The sequence below is a fragment of the Caretta caretta genome, chromosome 11 (genome assembly GCF_965140235.1).
Source record: "Caretta caretta isolate rCarCar2 chromosome 11, rCarCar1.hap1, whole genome shotgun sequence".
NCBI lineage: Eukaryota > Metazoa > Chordata > Testudines > Cheloniidae > Caretta > Caretta caretta.
The window spans coordinates 18,292,297-18,311,192 of NC_134216.1; the positions used below are offsets into that span (position 1 = coordinate 18,292,297).

Genomic DNA, 18,896 nt, shown 5'->3' on the forward strand with positions numbered 1-18,896 from the left:
AAATTGTTGAAATCATGGTGGAATTCCTCAAGGGCTTCTTTTCCATGGGTCCAGATGACGAAGATGTCATCAATGTAGCGCAAGTAGAGTAGGGGCATTAGGGGATGAGAGCTGAGGAAGCGTTGTTCTAAGTCAGCCATAAAAATGTTGGCATACTGTGGGGCCATGTGGGTATCCATAGCAGTGCCGCTGACTTGAAGGTATATATTGTCCCCAAATGTGAAATAGTTGTGGGTGAGGACAAAGTCACAAAGGTTAGCCACCAGGTTTGCCGTGACATTATCGAGAATACTGTTCCTGATAGCTTGCTGTCCATCTTTGTGTAGAATGTTGCTGTAGGGGGCTTCTACATCCATAGTGGCCAGGATGGTGTTTTCTGGAAGATCACCGACAGATTGTAGTTTCCTCAGGGAGTCAGTGGTGTCTCAAAGATAGCTGGGAGTGCTGGTAGTTTAGGGCCTGAGGAGAGAGTCCACATAGCCAGACAATCCTGCTGTTAGGGTGCCAATGCCTGAGATGATGGGGCATCCAGGATTTCCAGGTTTATGGATCTTGGGTAGCAAATAGAATACTCCTGGTCAGGGTTCTAGGCACGTATCTGCACAGATCTGTTTCTGTGCTTTTTCAGGAAGTTTCTTGAGCAGACAGTGTAGTTTCTTTCGCTAATCCTCAGTGGGATCAGAGGATAATGGCGTGTAGAATGTGGAGTTAGAGAGCTGCCGAGCAGCCTCTTGTTCATATTCCAACTTATTCATTATGACGACAGCACCTCCTTTGTCAGCCTTTTTGATTATGATGTCAAAACAGTTGTTCCTGAGGCTGTTGATGGCATTGTGTTCAGCACGGCTGAGGTTATGGGGCAAGTGATTATGCTTTTCCACAATTTCAGCCCATGCACGTCGATGGAAGCAATCTGTGTAGAAGTCCAGTCTGTTGTTTCGACCTTCAGGAGGAGTCCATGCAGAATCCTTCTGTTTGTAGTGTTGGTAGGAAGGATTCTGTGGGTTAGTATGTTGTTCAGAGGTGCGTTGGAAATATTCTTTGAGTTGGTGATGTAGAAAGTAGGATTCTAGGTCACCGCAGAACTGTATCATGTTCGTGGACCTGGAGGGACGAAAGGAGAGGCCCCGAGATAGGACAGACTCTTCTGCCGGGCTAAGAGTATAGCTGGAAAGATTAACCATATTGTTGGGTGTGTTAAGGGAACTACTGTTGTGGCTCCTTATGGCATGTAGCAGTTTAGATACTTTAGCAGGAAGGCAGGCAATGTAGTCTGACAGCTATCAAACATCTAGCAGAGCAGGCTCACAAGATGATAGGTACAGTGGAAAGATCGTTCCTCACTGAAACTGAAGATCAGGTCTGTATAGCCAAGACTTTGCCTTTATAAACAAGTAGTAAAAAATAGTTTGAATGGGTAGTGAGGAAATAGGGAGGAGGAAATAGCAGGTGTTTGCGAAGGACTGTCAGAGTCAGATGACTAAACTGACAACCAGTCATTTATATCAAACAGGCAGCGACCTTTTGATCACCTGGCATGCCTCCTAACTCAGGGATTGGCTAGAGCAGTGGTTCTCAAACTGTGGGTTGGGACCCCAAAGTGGGTCGCATCCCTGTTTTAATGGGGTGGAAAATACACTCCATAAATCTGATGAAGTGGGTTTTAGCTCACGAAAGCGTATGCCCAAATAAATGGGTAGGTCTATAAGGTGCCACAAGTACTCCTTGTTTTGTTTTATTTTTTTAATGAGATGGTCAACTGCTGAAACTGCAAAGGACCATATGGAACAGTCAATACTCAGAGTTCAAAAGGGCTTAAAAAGAATATAAAAGACTCTAGTAATACATTTGTTACATGTTAATTATACAACAATTGATCATTTAAACATGCACAAAGATTTAATGTCAAGATTTGTACTGCACCTGCTTCTAATTCTTAACAAATTTGGGATCTAGATACTATGATGAAAGATGTATTCCAAACACCTAAAATAGGTTGGACATAATCAATATATTTGTAATTATTAACTATTAATTGAGCATAAATACAATCACCATCCTGTTAAGACCAAGTTCTGTGCAGAATTGATTGTATTTATAATATGTGGGGGCAAATTCTGCTCTCCCTATTCTTGTCATTTGTCCCAATGAATTAAAGTGAAGGGGCAAGGAGGTGGTCCTTAATTAACATGTTAACAATGTATTACACAAAAAGTGACCCATTGTTCATTCATTGTAGGGTAGCCAACTTCACTATGAAGATGAATAGTGTTTTCATTTGGTACTGTCTATAAAAATTATGCCATTACAATTGTAAGTCTTTTCCTGAGATTACGTGTGTGCTGAATATTTACCATAGCTTTTTATTTATTTATATATATATATCTTTAAAAAAAAAAAAGATTACTTTTACGTGTACGTTCCTAAAGACAGCTGCTCAGGGACTATGTGAAATGAATGCCCTGAAAAACTTACACTCTAAGACCCCAATCCTGTAAACATTTACTCACCTGCTCACATGAGACGTTAAGCAGGTGCCTATTTGCAGGATCAGGGCCTCATTTATGCATTACTAAATACTTTCCAAAGAAAACAAAGGAGATGACTGGTTAAACAAGTAATTAGATGAGAGTTCGTCTTTTACAGTAAACTTTGTTTTCATGTTCTGCATCACCTCAATCCCCCACACTGAACTCTATTTGTTTTTGTCCAACTGATGTGCCCTATCTGACAACTAGGGCCAATTCCTCAGCTGGTATAAATAGGCATAGCTCCAGTGACTTCAATGGATCGATGCTTTTTTATGCCAGCTGAAGAACTGTCTCCTCAGTTGTAAGCTAGGTCTTTTTTGTTACTTTCCCGTACAGTGCCTAACATAATGAGGCCCTGATACCCAATTGCGGTTCCTAGGTGCTACCATAATCATCAACTTCTCATCCCAAAGCATGGCTCTAGGTCTGACTGACCTTAGTTTGCATTATTTTCTCTGGCATCCTATCATTTGCTTGTCTTCTACAGTGTCCCCACCATCATAATCATACCCACTTTCACATCCTACTCCACCATAATACAAAGAATAAATTATAACCCCCACCACCAGGTAAGGTTTTCAAATAAACTAATTATTCAGACTAACTTTAAAAATCATCATATTTCACAGAAAAATTGATATTTATAGTCATCTGTTTTTGCACTTATGAATGTCTTACAACTTTCATAAATGAAAGCTGTTTTCAGTGAAACACAACTTCTTCTTGGTATTTCCTAAAATTAAATTAAATCTCTGAAAACAAGTGACTAAAAATATTAGCTTTATTAGCTATATTATAAGTAAGTCTGAATAACCAAAATTATATAATCACCTGATCTATGATCTTTATAAAACTTTCATAAACAAAACTCTTTGGAAGGGACAATAATCAATCTTGTTCTTCCAGTGCCAGTATGAAAAAAATTACATTTTGTTCTGCTTCCTGAAAATTCAGTAAACTCAGCTGTCCTACTTTCTCATAAAATGTTTATATTCTATAATGCATTAGATGCTGCTTTAAAAAAAGACATTTAAGTCAACTATTGTACTTGTTTTTCATATAAATAGCTTCAAGTAATATATGCTGAATTTTGCAGAGAACATTTGGTCAGATTCTAATAATCCCTCTTGGGAGCTGATACCAACTTCCAGCAGCAGGTCCAACATTGCAGATTGGAATAATAAAAAACATATGCTGCTGCAGCTCCCAGAAAATACAAGTCTATCTTTTCCAAAATGAAGGATGACATTCTGAGGATCTCAGAAGCCTCGTCTCCTAGCTAGAAGCCTGGAGCTTTTCCTTCTTAATGAGCAGTAAACATTCTGGGGTCTAAACAAACAAAAACAAAGAAACAAAGGGAACTATGTTTTGTTTTGTTTTTTATTCACTGCAACATTCAGGTCCCATGATGGGTCTTGTTTTACCCATCAAATTAAATAAAGATCACTGTATTATTACGATAAAAAACTGGTAGTAAATGTGTTCTTTTAAAACAAAAAAAGTGCTGTTTAGTGCATTTAAATAAAGACACTTTTACTCAGCAAAAAATTAAAAAAAATAAAAGAAAGCTATAACCCAGTTTTTCACATGATGAAAATGTTGAATTATTTTTTAATTCTCCATATGAAAATGATTACCAGATAGATGTAATTAAATTTGCCTCCCAGAACATAGTCTTATTAAAAAGATTGGGATTTCACTCCCAAAAATTAGCTTTGTGTTAGGGTATTTGACAGCCTAAGAGAAATTATACATCTCCCAACTACATTTCATCTTCTATCTTCAGAGCATTCCAAATACAAGCCTCAGGTAGGTCTAGACTTCTCGTGTTTGGCCTCCTTTGCTGAAAGCAATCCACTGTATAATAATTTTTTTAATACTAGTCTGAAAAAATGAACAGATTTCCACATGCACAAATGCTAACGGGAATCAAAATATCCTATATCTTCCTCTGACCTTCAGCAACCCTTGCTGCTGAAGAAAAAGCTATTTTACTAATTTATAAGCACCATGCAGACCCAAGCGGTCTACAAAGAAGTCATTCTACCAGTAATACAGATAATAAAAGCACAAAGCATCCTGTAGGATTTTGAGAAATTCTGATAGTCAAGAAAAAGGCTTAAAGAGTTTAAAATATTCCCAATACTCACTGAAGGCAGCCACTGCAAGAGCCAGTGTAACAACGATGGAGACCCATGAAACCCACAACGCCTTCTTTCTGTAGCTCTGAGCTTCATGAGGTTTTAGCCTTGTACTGCTTTCTAGTAAACCTGACAAAGGCAATACACAAAGCGGTGTGAACATTACGCCTTTAAAAAAAAAAAAACACACACACACATACGTGTCAATTCAGGACCAAACAGATAATTTTATATGTTGTATATGGTACATTATCAGCCAAATTCTACTCACCTCACTGAATTCAGGTGAATGAAGCTAATAGGAGTGCTTGAGTGACCAAGGAGAATATGTTTTGGCTCTAATGTTTGCATTTCACCTGACTGAGTATTAATTGCACTCATCACCCCAGAAGAGCACTGCAATTTTCAGGTGACTAAAGGAAGGTTCATAGTAATTTCACTGGGTATGTCTACATAGGAATAAAAGCCCCACAAGCATGGCCATAGCTGGCCCGGGCCAGTTGAATCGAGCTTGTGGCGCTTCAGCTGCCGGGCTAAAAATTGCTGAGTAAACAGTCAGGTTAGGTCTGGAGCCTGAGCTCTGGGATCCTCCACCCTCACAGAGTCCTAGAGCTCAGGCTCCAGCCCAAGCCCACAGCAATTTTTCAGCCACAGTGCCTGTGCCAGCTAACCTGAGCCAGCTGTGCGTTTTTTTTATCCCCATGGTGCTCACCAATACAAGTACACATGAGGGACTTGATCCTGCACCTATTTAGGTCAACGATAAAACGTTAACGGACTTCAATGGTTGAGGATTTGGCCTTAGTCCCAGAAGAGAGCTATAAGAACACAGGAAAACTTGTTTTGTAGTGTCAAGTTCACCAGGTTCACACACCTGAGAAGTTAACTTGCTAATCCATTAAAATACAGTGCTCGAATGGAGTATCAAAGCAGGAGCATACAAATTTTAGGATCACACCACTTAGAGCTGAAAAAGACCTATTAGACCTGAAGAAGAGATCTATGTAGCTCAAAAGCTTCTCTCTCTCATCAACAGAATTTGGTCCAATAAAAGATATTACCTCACCCACCTTGCCTCTCTTTTAGAGCATAACGTCTATCCTCCTGCAAAGGCATACAATCCCCACACAGAGGGACATGAGAGGAATTTAAGGCCTGATCCTGCTCTTACTGAAACCAATGCAGTGGGTGCAGAATTGGGTCCTAGATCTTAACCAATTTTTAAAACTGTTTTTGTCTTTCACTCTGCTTTCATAAGAACGGCCATACCGGGTCAGACCAAAGGTCCAGAAAGCCCAGTATCCTGTCCTCTGACAGTGGCCAATGGCAGGTGCCCCAAAGGGAATGGACAGATAATTTCCAATGTATTTATTTATCATCATCAAGTGATCCATGCCCTGTCACCCAATTCCAGCTTCTGGCAAACAGAGGCTGGGGACACCATTCCTGCCCATCCTGGCTAATAGCCATTGATGGACCTATCTTCCATGAATCTATCTAGCTCCCTTTTGAACCCCATTGTAGTACTGGCCTTCACAACACCCTCTGGCAAGGAGTTCCAGTGTGTTGCATGAAAAAATACTTTCTTGTGTTTGTTTTAAACCTGCTACCTATTAATTTCATTTGGTGGCCCCTTGTTCTTGAATTATGAGAAGGAGTAAATAAAACTTCCTTGTTTACTTTCTCTAGACCACTCATGATTTTATAGACCTCTATCATATCCCCCCTTAGTGGCCTCTTTTCCAAGCTGAAAAGTCTTATTAATCTCTCCTCATACGGAAGCCGTTCTATCATTTTTGTTGCCCTTTTCTGAACCTTTTCCAATTCTAACATATCTTTTTTGAGATGGGGCAACCACATCTGCATGCAGTATTCAAGGTGTGGGTGCACCATGGATTTATATAGAGGCAATATGATATTTTCTGTGTTATTATCTATCCCTTTCTTGATGATTCCCAACATTCTGTTCACTTTTTCGACTGCCGTTGCACATTGAGTGGATGATTTCAGAGAACTATCCACAATGACTCCAAGATCTTTCTTGAGTGGTAACAGCTCATTTAGACCCCATCATTGTATATGTATAGTTAGGATTATGTTTTCCAATGTCCATTACTTTGCATTTATCAACATTAAATTTCATCTGCCATTTTGTTGCTCAGTCACCCAGTTTTGTGAGATCCTTTTGTAGCTCTTTGCAGTCTGCCTGGGATTTAACTATCTTGAGTAGTTTTGTATCATCTGCAAATTTTGCCACCTCACTGTTTATCCCTTTTTCCAGATTGTTTATGAATATGTTAAATAGGACTGGGCCCAGTACAAATCCCTGGGGGACACCACTATTTACCTCTCTCCATTCTGAAAACTGTGGAACGCTCCCGTCTCCCCCATCCTAATCCCCAGCTAACAATTCAATTTAAATATCAGAAAAATAGTGATAGTTTTCTACTCCCTCTCTCCCCTGCTTTAAAAAGTTATTTTAATTTAAAATAAAAAACACCTTCTCACCCCCCCTCCCCGTCTTCTTTTAGCCCTAATTATGATATTCATTTAATTAAGGGCTGTTGTTTTTTTAAATATATTCCCTTTCATGAGAAACTGTAAAATCTGATCCAGCTCTGTTCCACCCATGATCTCTGGAATATTTTGTTTAACAAATGTAAAAGCCAGTCAGTCTTCTCCAGGGCTTCTTCCAGGGTGTCTGTCACTTTGTCAGAAAACACACATGTTTGAAAAGGGAAACTACTGTAGGGCTCTGAATTTGTAAAACTAGTGTAAACAAACATGAGAAGCAGCATAGTTTAATGTCTTGGAAATGGGATTGGGCATTAGATTTAGGATTAGAACTAGGAATTCCTATCACTAACTCACTTTGTGCTCTTGGGAAAATCACTTAACCTCACTGCCTCAATTTCCCCATTGGTAAACAGGGATAATATTTGCCTAGGATACCTCTCAAGGGTGTTGTAAGGATTAATTACTTAACGTTTGTACAGTTTTTTCACACATAATTATTAAATTCTTTATGTGCCAAATTTTGCCCTCAGTTTCATACATTCAACTCTAATTATCTTCAAGAGGAGCTGCACACTTATAGGTAAGAGAAGAATTTGGTCCTATAATAAGAGATCCTATTTCTTAATTTTTATGTTTAAATTGCATTTATTTTCAACACACATTTAATGCTTTTCAAATTACCAGACTGATAGCCCTCAAGGCTTTGATTCCTCTGAATACTCACAAACAGGTCTGGAATGGGTAGCAACAATACAAATTTCCCACTTAGTCTAGAAGGACCATTGCACGCAGATCAGAGGGTAATTCCTCCTTCATATCCATTCAGTACTAGTCTTGTCTGCTGCCACTGCCAACATTTTCAATGGTGGCTTTTCTGGGACTAACACCTAAAAACAGGTCTAGAAATAAAGATAAGATTTAATTATTCTAATTGTATAACCACAGAGAGAACATCTCTCCTTGTTTTTTGGCGTTCTTTTTTCTAGAAGCGTTTAATGGTTCTACTTTAATGTCCAAATTCTGTCCAGATGTAAAGCTTTTGGCTGATTTTGGCTCTGAGGTGAAACAAACATGAGGTAGAATGACACATTCTTTAAATACATCATCCAATTTCCAGGTAACAGACAGCTGCAGTCATGAAGACCAAGGCATACAATAGAGGTTTATGAATCATACAGAATCTTAGCTAAATAAAAGGAAAAACATTCACAGCCAGCTCCTTTTTATCGCTAATTGTAATTCAAGTGCCAAGAGTGCTCCCCACAGCATAAGATTCAGCTCCTTAATTTCATAAAATGAAAGCACCCCTGCTATGAGAGCTACACTGTAACGTGTATGTTAAAAATGATTGGAATATTCTTAGTTAGCAGAATGTAACTTTTTTTCTCCTCCCTAAAATAAATCACCTAATTTTATTTATTTACAATTCTCCCCCCCGCCCCTCGCCCCAGAAGCACCATCTCATTTTAATGAGTCCTAGGGGACTACACTCATACATACACACATATTCATGCAGCTACCAAACACACAGCATGAAAATCCTTTTACAAAAAATATTAGCTCATTAATTTACATACAGCAAACAGATTCATGAGAGAGAGCTTTTGATCTTTTCACTGCATTTTACAAAACAATGTTTAATTTTAACTGACCATAGCACATTTTGGACCATCTTTAAATATGACCTGCATTGCTACAAAATGACAAGCTTGCATCTATTGACAAGATTTCTCCACCCTGAAACTGAGGTGCTGAATAATTTTGCTGCAAACAATAACTTGATTTAGCACCTAAATATCCCTAAAGTAAAGATGATGCATTTGTTAAATGCATTGAATTTGGTAAATTTTATATTATGTTTCACCACCTAAACATACATAGTTCACAAAAAATTACTACATTAAATAATAATTCCAGAACACAAGATGCTTATGAAGTGATACCACATGCTGATTTAACAGAAGTTTGGTTGTTTTTTTGACTAAAATTGCATTTTAAAATGTCACGTTTGAATTTCTATGGTGTTGGGATTTTTAATTAAAAAAAATAAAACCCTACTGTATGATTACAATGTTAAATCAAGGGCCTGATCCAAAGTCAATTAGAGTCCATGGAAAGACTTTCATTAACTAAGGAAAGCCCTTAAAGAACCATTTCCCCCAAATACTTCAGTGACCTTTTTTGACTTAAAATGCAAAAGGATCCTTATAAGTACTTAAAAAATTACTGAAGCCAACTGCATTAGAGAGTCATACCTATATGACTATGTCTACATTTATGATTCATTGGAAAGAGCCACTGTAAAAAGTGCAATATTTCAACAATATTATAAACAAACCACAAAAATCATACTGAAACTTTTCCTGGAAATACTGGGGACAGTGAGACAGCTTACTTGAGTCTTTCCCCTTTAACCCTACTACAGGCCAATTTAGCTGGGGAGTCTCTTCTCAAAATCTCCCTTGATTTTAAAGGTGCCAGCTCTGACCATTTTATCACAAACCTCGTGACAGAGGGTGGGGGGGGGGGGAGTGAGCAAATTTTAAGTTTCTCTAGATCTCCAAATTCCTGCCAAACTTTTGAATTTTTACCATGGTCAAAATGGTTGATGTTTCCCATTACTTCCAATGGGACTAAAGCCACAAGCTGCCCTCTGTCAAGATGTCTACCATTTTCACATATTATTAGTAGTATTTTATTATGTATTTGTATTATCATAGCACCTAGGAGCTCCAGTCATGGATCAGCCTTTGGCCCTCAAAGCAAGGCACTCCCTAGTAAAGATGGGCACCAATTCTCATATTTTCCCCCAATATGACTGAAGCCCAGATCGACCTCAAGGAAGATGGTCATGGCCTTATACTCTATGGCTAGGGAACTGGAAAGGAACAGTGAAGAAAAAGGAATATGGGGGGGAAGGGGCCTGAGGAGGACTAAGGAGATGGAGGGAAATGTGGGGTACAGGATGGGAACTGAGGAGGTGCAGGGGAATGTGGGGTGCAGACAGTAAAAGGAGGACAGTAAAGGAGGGAGAACGAGAGGAAAATATAGGGGGAAGATGAGGGGCAATACACTGTGTGGGAGCATAGCGAGTGAATGCAAGTGAAGCACGAGTTGGGGCATGGAGGGAGACAGGACAGCGGTGCAGGAGGAGAATAGAGAGGGATAAAATGGCAGCTTCCTACAACCAGAAGATAGGCTAGGGTAAGCGGAGTGCAGTGAAGCCTGCATTTGTGTATGTGTATTTAAGGTTGAATTTTGAATCTGTAAAGATCACACACAGTTTAGAGGTTGGCAGCTTCTCCCAGAGAGTCTAATAAGAGGACAGGTAAAAAAAAAAAAAAACCACTATTTTTTAAATTTAATGATTTGGGGGGAGATCTGACTCATGATTTTTGAATGGTTTATTGTTGGCAATGGTGGAATTTGCACATTTGGGGGCACTATAGATTTAAGCACGGCCTCATGGCCCACCAAAGCCCCCTAGAGAGCCTCCCCTGATGGGCTCTTGGCAGCTGCTGCATCAGCAAACAGCAGCCTTTCTATAGGAAGTAGGTTAGCAGAGACTCCAGCACTGACTGTCCCTCCTTGGAGTCCCCTCATTGACCCCCTCCCTTTTTAACACTGATTTACTTCCTTGAGGTACTTCCCCTCCTCTCCCATTCATCTAGGGTGCAGCCTCTGGGACACCTCATCTCTGATTCCCTAGGCCTGACTGCATCCTTGGGGATTCTCCCACCCACCCCACTCTGTGATGGAAAGCGGTTAGATTGGCTATATATCTGAGCATCTCCATGACCTGCTTAGGCTGTCTGCCTCTCATCTGGAAAAGAAGTGCTGTTCTGAGGCTGTGGTGGCATGGGGGAAGGCATAGGAACAGAGTATATAGGGTGGGTCTTAGGAAGCTTCTGGGGACAGGCGGTTGGGGTAGTTATTAGAGGGGCTGAGGAGGAGGATTAAAGAGAGGGTTGCAGATACCAACGTTAAGCGAGTTGTAAAGCAAGGGACAGGTGCAGGGGGCATAGGGTGTGTACTAGAAGGGCTTGCAGGGGTGATGAAGGCAAAAGAGTTGTGGGTATTTTGAGGGGTGGGCAAGGATTACTGAAGAACGGTATGTGGTTTGGGGTCCGTTATGGGTGGTTCAGGGTCGGTGGTGGGTGTTAGGAGGCAATTATGATAATGGAGTGTCTGTCGGAGGGAACGCTAGGAGGCTGCAGAGGGGATATGGTGAAGGAACATGTGTTAGAAGGGCTGCAGGGAGTGACTGAGGGAGGGGTAAACATTAGGGAGACATGTAGGGAGTGATGGGACACTGAAAAGGGGATCATGGGGGACAGCAGAGGTGCCCGCGGGGGTGATTGAGAAGAAAGTTAGATTTGGGAAAGGTTGCAGTGCGGTGATTTAGGACGGGAAAGATTATTATGGGGCTACGAGGAGTGACTGAAGGGAGGGATGCAGGGTGTGATGGGGGGGGCCTGCCGGGGGTGATTTAGGGGAGTATATGGGGTGAGGGAGGCCAGGCCGTGGGGACGGGGCTCACCTCTGTCCTCCAGCCCTTCGCTGAACTGTCCGCTCTCCCCGATCCGGAGCTGTTCCTCCTGCTGGTCCCGGGAGGGATAGGGCGGGGCGGTCCTGGGGGGCTGCACGATGGTGAGGTCCGGGGGGCTGGCTGGGTCGCCCCCGGCTGCGGCCGGCTCCATGTCTCGCGGCGTGGGAGAAGGCGGCAGGAGAGCGTGGCAGGGCAGCGCGGAGTGAGCGGAGCATCCAGCACAGGGGGAGGAGGAGACTGGGCTCAGAGCATCAGGGGGATGGGGACAGACGGCAAACAAACTCCCCCGGCGGCTCCCTCCAGCGGCTCATAGCCAGGTGAGGAACCAGAACAGCCGCCCGGCTCTTCAGATGGGGCGGGGGGGAGGCTGCAATCAGCCCCCACCCTCCAGCAGCTGCGGGGAGGGCTGGAATTAGAGGCCCCGCCCAGCCCCAGAGAGGAGCTCAAGGGAGCTGCAGTGGGTGACCCCTCCTAGCGGGGGGGCGGCGGCGCTGTAATCAGAGTGTCCGCCCCCCACCCCCCCAAGGTCCCGGGCTGCATGGCGAGCGGACACCCGAGGGGAGGGGGTTGCTGCAGGCCATGCACAGCACCCTGCTGAGGGGGCGTCCCACGCGCGGCTGGGACTCGGCACCTCTCTGTGCCGGTGGGGCGCTGGAAAGGGGAGGTATGGGGTGGGTTGAAATCTCTTCCCGGCCCCTCTCGGGGCTGTTCTAAGGCTGTAACGCCCGGCCTGCAGGAGTGGGGTGAGAGAGCTGGGCTTCCCGTCGTTATTCCCTAACTCAAGCACCTGGATTCGAAGCTGATACCAGACTTTGCTCCGGGGCTCTTGGTTCTGTTTCCTTGTGGTGATTTGGTTTGGGGGGAGGGGAGTTTAGGAGCTGCCATTCTTTGGGGGGTCAAACTCAACAGCATTTAGGTGACTTTGCCAGCGAAATAGGGACCCACTGTTGAGGATTTCAGGCAACTGCTGCTGGCCAAGGAGGAAATTATCTGTACAACCGGCCTTCCAAACTTACCTAGACCCTACCCTTCCTCACCCCACATGCTCCCCTCCCCTAAATCATCCCTACAGTTCTCCATGTCCTCCCACAAAACCACCACAAACTTCAGCTTCCTTTTAGCCCTGTGAAGTTTCCTTAACATGTATTTCAGGATTAGAATTATTCAATAACTGTTAGAAACCACAGTCTTTTCTTATCAAGGGCAGAAGCTAACGCTCCTTACATTTTCAAAGCATTATATACATTAACTATTCCTCATAGCATAGTGAAGAAGGGAAGTGTTACTATCCCCATTGTACAGATGGGGGGAAAGAGGCACAGAGAGGTTAGTGCCCACGTTTTCAAAGTCTTCACTGCTTTTGGGTACCTCACTTTTTAGGTGTCTAATGGGAGCTAGCTGGGGCAGGAGCCCAAAAATCAAATCAACCATTCATGAATGGGAGGGGATGGTATGCATGTATATAAACGTTGCCCTGAAAGACTTCCCCAAATGCACGTGGCAAGTCAGAGAAGAATTCATTAGAATTTAACGCTTTCTGGTCCCCAAGCCTGTGTTCAGTCCACTAGTCGGACACATCCAAGGCTGCAGAGGAACACAAGAAATACTGTCTTTTAAAAACCTCCAAGGCATATGGGGGAAACAAACATTTTGCCAAAAACCAATAACTTGGTCATAGCTATTCTGTTTTACTTTTCTGGTTATTAGCAATGACTAAATAGAGATTTGTGCCCAAATAGCATTTTCCTTCATCAGTGCTGGTAATAAACAAATGTTGTGAATATGGAAAGGCAAGTAAGAGTTAAATGAGAGTTGGCACAAACACACACAGGTTATATTTTAAGCTGCCAGAATCTAAGGGAGGTGCTTCATGCTTGCTGTAGTCAGCACTTTCATTAGAAAGAGAAGTTCTTTCTAATGGTTTAATAGGACCTGTTTGGGAATGTTTACTGAAATATAAATATCCAAATGGCCTAAATCTATATTATATCTCTTAATCCTGGATGCTAATCCTCAAGATGTATTCAACTGTACTTTAAAACATAATTTAATTAAATAGGAAAAGTACATTTCAATAAATATTAAGGGTTGTGATGTAAGCTGATATTTTTAAACTTTCATAGAAGCCTATGAAATTCTATTATTTAGCTGAGTTACTTAATTGGTGCTTTTGCAGTATTGTGGGGTAGGGTTTTATATTAGGGGCTGTGGAGAGGGCTTGGTGTTCTTGGTTGTCTGAGCATGTTGTTCCCTTGCTCCTGCATCTATTCCAAGCAAGGTCCTGAGGTCCTGCATCCCTTCACCTTAATCTCCTTTTCATCCTTACTCCCTTGCAGTGCTCTTGCTCCAGTTGTGAGATCTGCATTAATATGAAAGACTGCAAGGCCCTATGTATGTTATTTTTCTCATCAAATGGGTATTTAACATAAAATAGTAACATTTTAATTATTTGGGTTAAAAGATATTCTTATACATATAAAATAGTCTGAGAGATTTTTCTAAACAAATTCAAACAACTTGATACAATGAAAGTAGGTGATTTTTAGAGGCTACGTATGCATACTTCTTAACATTGGAACCTGCTAATGTGAGACACAAACCATCGACACGTACAACGAATGACCAAAATTTAGACTACCTAAATTTTGTAACATCACACCATAAGCAATAGATTGTAATGTTTGTTTTTCATTAAAATCTGTTGTTAAGGTTTCTCAGTTCTGCAATGTGCTGATGGTGAGCTGCAGAGGGTTGGGGGACACACCTTGCCCAGGCTGCTTAGGCCTTTGCCAGGTGGAGAGAGGATCCCAAAATGGGCTTCTTGTTGGTCATCAGGAAAGGGAGATTTGAGGAAGGAGTGGTGGTCCTGGCTCAGCTGCCCGCAGTTCAATTCATGCCCCTCCAATTCAAATAATGCTCAGCAGTACAACTTCTGCAGCTCCCTCTATCCTCCCCCTCCCCCCCCCCCGCCCCAGGACAATTATTTCAGGATCCCCTCCCTACTTCCCTAGTAAAATTAATATAGGCTTTCCCTATCTGCTTGGCTCCACTTCCACGGCTCCTTCTCTATCAGCAGCTCTGGGTCCTCTGCTCCTCTCCTCCTATCCAAGGAGCAGTGACCTGCAAAGGGAAGGGCACAGCTGCCTGAGAGAGGTGCATGATGGTGTTTGGTTGGGGGATGACAGGCCAGCAGCCTAAGACACCATTTTTGCAAGGAAGGGAGCAGAGTTAGGTAGAGCTGCTGGGCCTTTTCTGTTCTTTCCCCTACTGTAGTCTATAGGATGGTTTAGGTTAAGAAATAAATAGAAGTTAGGTTTTGGTCCTAAGTTAGCCTAAGTGGAGAGGAGTATGGGAAATGGAAGTTGCTAGTGTGAGAAAAGTCAAAGATACGTTGGAGACAAAGTTTTATGGGAAAGTAAGAGTTAGCAAGGACGCCTCCCAGGGTTATGTTACTGTTATGTTTTGGTGTTTACTAGTTTAAGCAAGGTTTGTAATAAATATTTTTTGAGAATTATGAATGTTTTAGTAAAATGTCTATTGAAGGACATTGGTGCAGAAGTTAATTTAAATAATGTGTAATGTAAAGAGCCAATAAGAAGGTGGTAGAAACATAATTATGGTAAAGGGTAGTTTAATATTAATTTGTATTATAATGGAATATAACAGGAATCGTTTTGCTAAATTGTGGGAGAGCTCCAATTAACATCCAAAGGGTACTGTTAGGTTCCAGGATTACAAGGCTGCACAGGCAGTCCTCGGACTTATGACACAATTGGTTCCTGAAAATTGCGTCGTAAGTCAAAACGTCGTAACTCAGAACCGCAGTCCAGTCCGTTGTGTGACTGAACGTCTTAAAGTTGAAACCAGTTTTCATAAGTTGAATCAGGGTGTCAATTCAGAAGCGCCGTGCCATTCGTCGGAAGTAGAACATTGTAAAGTCGAGGACTGCCTGTACTTAACACTGTTGTCACTGGACTGATCACCCATTGATCCACCAATTCATCTTGAGTGTGAGTGTAACAGTAGCATTTGTGTAGGTAGTAATAGCTTGCCTGTTTGCTTAGCTACTCATTTTTTTTAATACAGTTTGGTTGTATCATCAAAGTATAACCTAGTGGTCCTCTACTAAATAGAAGAGGACCACTAGATTATACTTCTATGGTTGGTAGGATGGTTCTAGACTATTCTCAGTGGTAGAAGAGGACAGGACAAGGAGTAATGGTCTCAAGTTGCAGTGGGGGAGGTTTAGGTTGGATATCACTAGGAGGGTGGTGAAACACTGGAATGCGTTACCTAGGGAGGTGGTAGAATCTCCTTCCTTAGAAGTTTTTAAGGTCAGGCTTGACAAAGCCCTGGCTGGGGTGATTTAATTCGGGATTGGTCCTGTTTTGAGCAGGGGGTTGGACTAGATGACCTCCTGAGGTCCCTTCCAACCCTGATATTCTATGATTCTAAATATATTTTCTAGAGGCTCGAGCCTAAAAACTAAGTTGGGGAGGGTTTTTTTGCACCTTTACCTACATAATATTGATTGGGAACATTCCAACATAAAGGTTACACTGCCCATTGTGAAAGATGGTGTTGGCTCGGACTTTCTTCCTCTTTCTAGCCTCCCCTATCCACAATCTACCAGTAGCTCCTCTTTTCTTCACTGGCTTCTATGCTCCTGGGAGAATGGGGCAGGGTGCCCTGAGCTAGCCTCCTTCTCTGACCCTGGCCAGTGCTGCCTGAGAGCACATAAATGAGCTCCAGTGTAAGGTGTACTGTTCAATGCAGTATGTCTGAGAGCTCTGTGTATATAATATTTCTTCCATTCTTAGCCTTGCAGGTGCCTGTTTAACTTCCATCTTTTTGCCAGGGCTATAAATGTCCCTACAGTTCCTCCATCTCTCCTTATCCCCTCCATAAACCAGTAGTTTGTCAGTTTTGTTTTGTACTGGGTTGAGGGGGGTGAGATTCGGTCGGAAGCAGTTTCCTAAACTGCAGACTGAAGGATTTTTAGTATAAACAGAGAGACAAATAAGACTATAAGCCACTACAGCCTCTCCCTACAGGTCCTTTTCCCAAGATGCAATATTGCTTTGACATCTACAAGAAATCAGATAAATAGTGATGGAGAAGTACTTAGGGACACCCATCTAATGTAAAAAAAAATAAATAACACTTTGCAGATGATTTGAACCCCTCAAGAACCATGAACTGTACAATAGCTGCCTACTGTAACCAGTATCTTCAGTATCCTCATCCTCCTTCCCTACTTCCCTTCTTTTGCTAGTAGCCCTCAATTGCTGTTGCTTGTTTCACATTAAGCTGTAAGTTCTTCAGGGCAGGGGCTTTGTCTGCCTGTGTTTGTACAGCACAATGGGTCTCTGATCTTAGGGGTGGGCTGTAGGACAGGAAGCTGGCAAGGGGATGAAAATTTTATTTTAATTGGCTCTCTTGCCTTGATATTTTGCCACTGCACTTCCTACCCTGGGTTCAATGAGGGGGGAGGGGTTGTGATCTATTTTGTATTTACCAAAGCAAAATCCAACATATAAAGAAGCTTCACAGTTAAGTTCCTCTTCTCAAACAAGGCATCTCATTTAAATCATTGTGTATCCAAACTAGCCATTAGGAAACAGAGCCTGACTCATGACTGTGATTGGGAGCTATTTCCCAAACCATCAGAACCCCTTATTTCTGTTGGCACTTCAAGGACATCATCTCCTCTGGTCCATGGAGGCAGTGTGTTTCAGTGAACAGGGCTTAGATCAGGGGGCTTATGACACCTGGGTTCTGTTCTCAGGTTGGCTGTCAACAGCTATTTGACTTCTGTGAGACCCCATATACAGGGACTGCAAGTTCTTCAGCAAAGGGAAAAGGCTTAACAATCAAGGGAAGGTTTTTTCCCTACTAGCTGTATTATTTAAAGGGTTGTGTCTTGGCCCTCAAATATTCTTGATATTTCCCCCCATCTTTGCTGGCCATGAAGCAGGAGAATCCAAAAACAATCACAATAAATGAACCAGAAGCAGCCTCCATACATACGTGCCAGATAGACTTTGGGATGGCTTCTCTCTGTGGTTGCTGGGAGATTCAAACCCACTGTGACTAGAATGCAGACTGTTTCTTAATAGAACCTTTGTTCACAGCTGGTCTTTCCTATGATCTTAATTGTATTTTGGTGTCCACAATCAGGTGATCTCAAACAGTGAAAGGTCACTTAGGTCCTAGCACAATAGCAACAGTAGCTGAAGATAAATTCTCTTTTTTTATTTAGTTGGATTGTTTGTTGTCTGCATGGGTCCACATTTTCTGAGGTTCTTTTTGGAGTGCTGCTTTCTTTCTTTTTATCCACCCCTTGATTTCATTGAAAGGACAAAAAAGTCTAACTCTTTTTCACTTGGGGCCCAATCCAACTCCCACTGAAGTCAATGGGAAGAGTCTTGCTGATTTTGATGGAAATTGGATCAGGCTCATCATTCCTATTCTTCCTAGAAGCAGACATTTTCCCTAAAAGTGTGAGTAATCTCTTGGCTGTAGAGTGGCCTATATCTCTGAGTTACAGTCTCTCTGTTTCAGTTAGTGTGTGTTCCCATAACACCAAGAGGAATTATAATGTGATGATAAATTGTGCCTGGTTCAGAAGGAGAAGAAAGAGTGGAAGCACTTGAGCACTCCTGGTCTTTAATGTAAATAGTTACAGGTAGAACCAAGGGTGTGAACAGCAAAACATGTGCTGGTCTTTCTTTCTGACAATGATCACTACAGAAGTACAGAATGTTTATTATTCTACTTCACTTTAAATGCAGTTGAACTATATCCATCTTAACTGTAAACAAGCCCCAGACTAGCATTATATATTACGCTTGTTCAGGGTTAAATAATTGCATCTGTTCTAGATTTACAGTAATTCCTTTTCTTTTTAACACAAGTGATTGAACACCTCTGTAGGAATTAGCAGAGCATAATGCTGCATTCAGAGACTCCTGAATGAAGGAGAGTGTGACGTTTGTTTGGCTTTTACTAGTGTTACCTAATAAATGCTCCACACTGCTCTATATCCTGAGTGCAGCATGAGACCACACTTAGGAAAAGTTAAGAGTACTCCACTAAGAAAGTGGATGGACTGGTTCAGCAGTAACAATTTGTGTTTTAAGAGGTAGCAGCAAAGGC

General features: G+C 42.0%; 2 protein-coding genes across 3 annotated transcripts in view; one reads left to right on the forward strand and one right to left on the reverse strand.

Moving 5' to 3' along the window:
* Positions 1-11,889, reverse strand: part of TMEM163 (transmembrane protein 163) — a 159,782-nt gene extending 147,893 nt beyond the window's left edge. Inside the window, exons 1-2 of the mRNA XM_048869220.1 lie at positions 11,730-11,889; positions 4,682-4,801 (exon numbers count right to left, since the gene is read on the reverse strand). Of these exons, the coding sequence (XP_048725177.1) occupies positions 4,682-4,801; positions 11,730-11,889 (280 nt within the window). The remainder of the gene's footprint in view (positions 1-4,681; positions 4,802-11,729) is intronic.
* Positions 11,890-11,915: 26 nt separating this feature from the next.
* ACMSD (aminocarboxymuconate semialdehyde decarboxylase) overlaps positions 11,916-18,896 on the forward strand; it is an 88,506-nt gene continuing 81,525 nt past the window's right edge. For both annotated transcript variants that reach the window (XM_048869216.2, XM_048869218.2), the window contains exon 1: positions 11,916-12,055. The gene's annotated coding sequence lies outside the window, so the exon portion shown is untranslated. The remainder of the gene's footprint in view (positions 12,056-18,896) is intronic.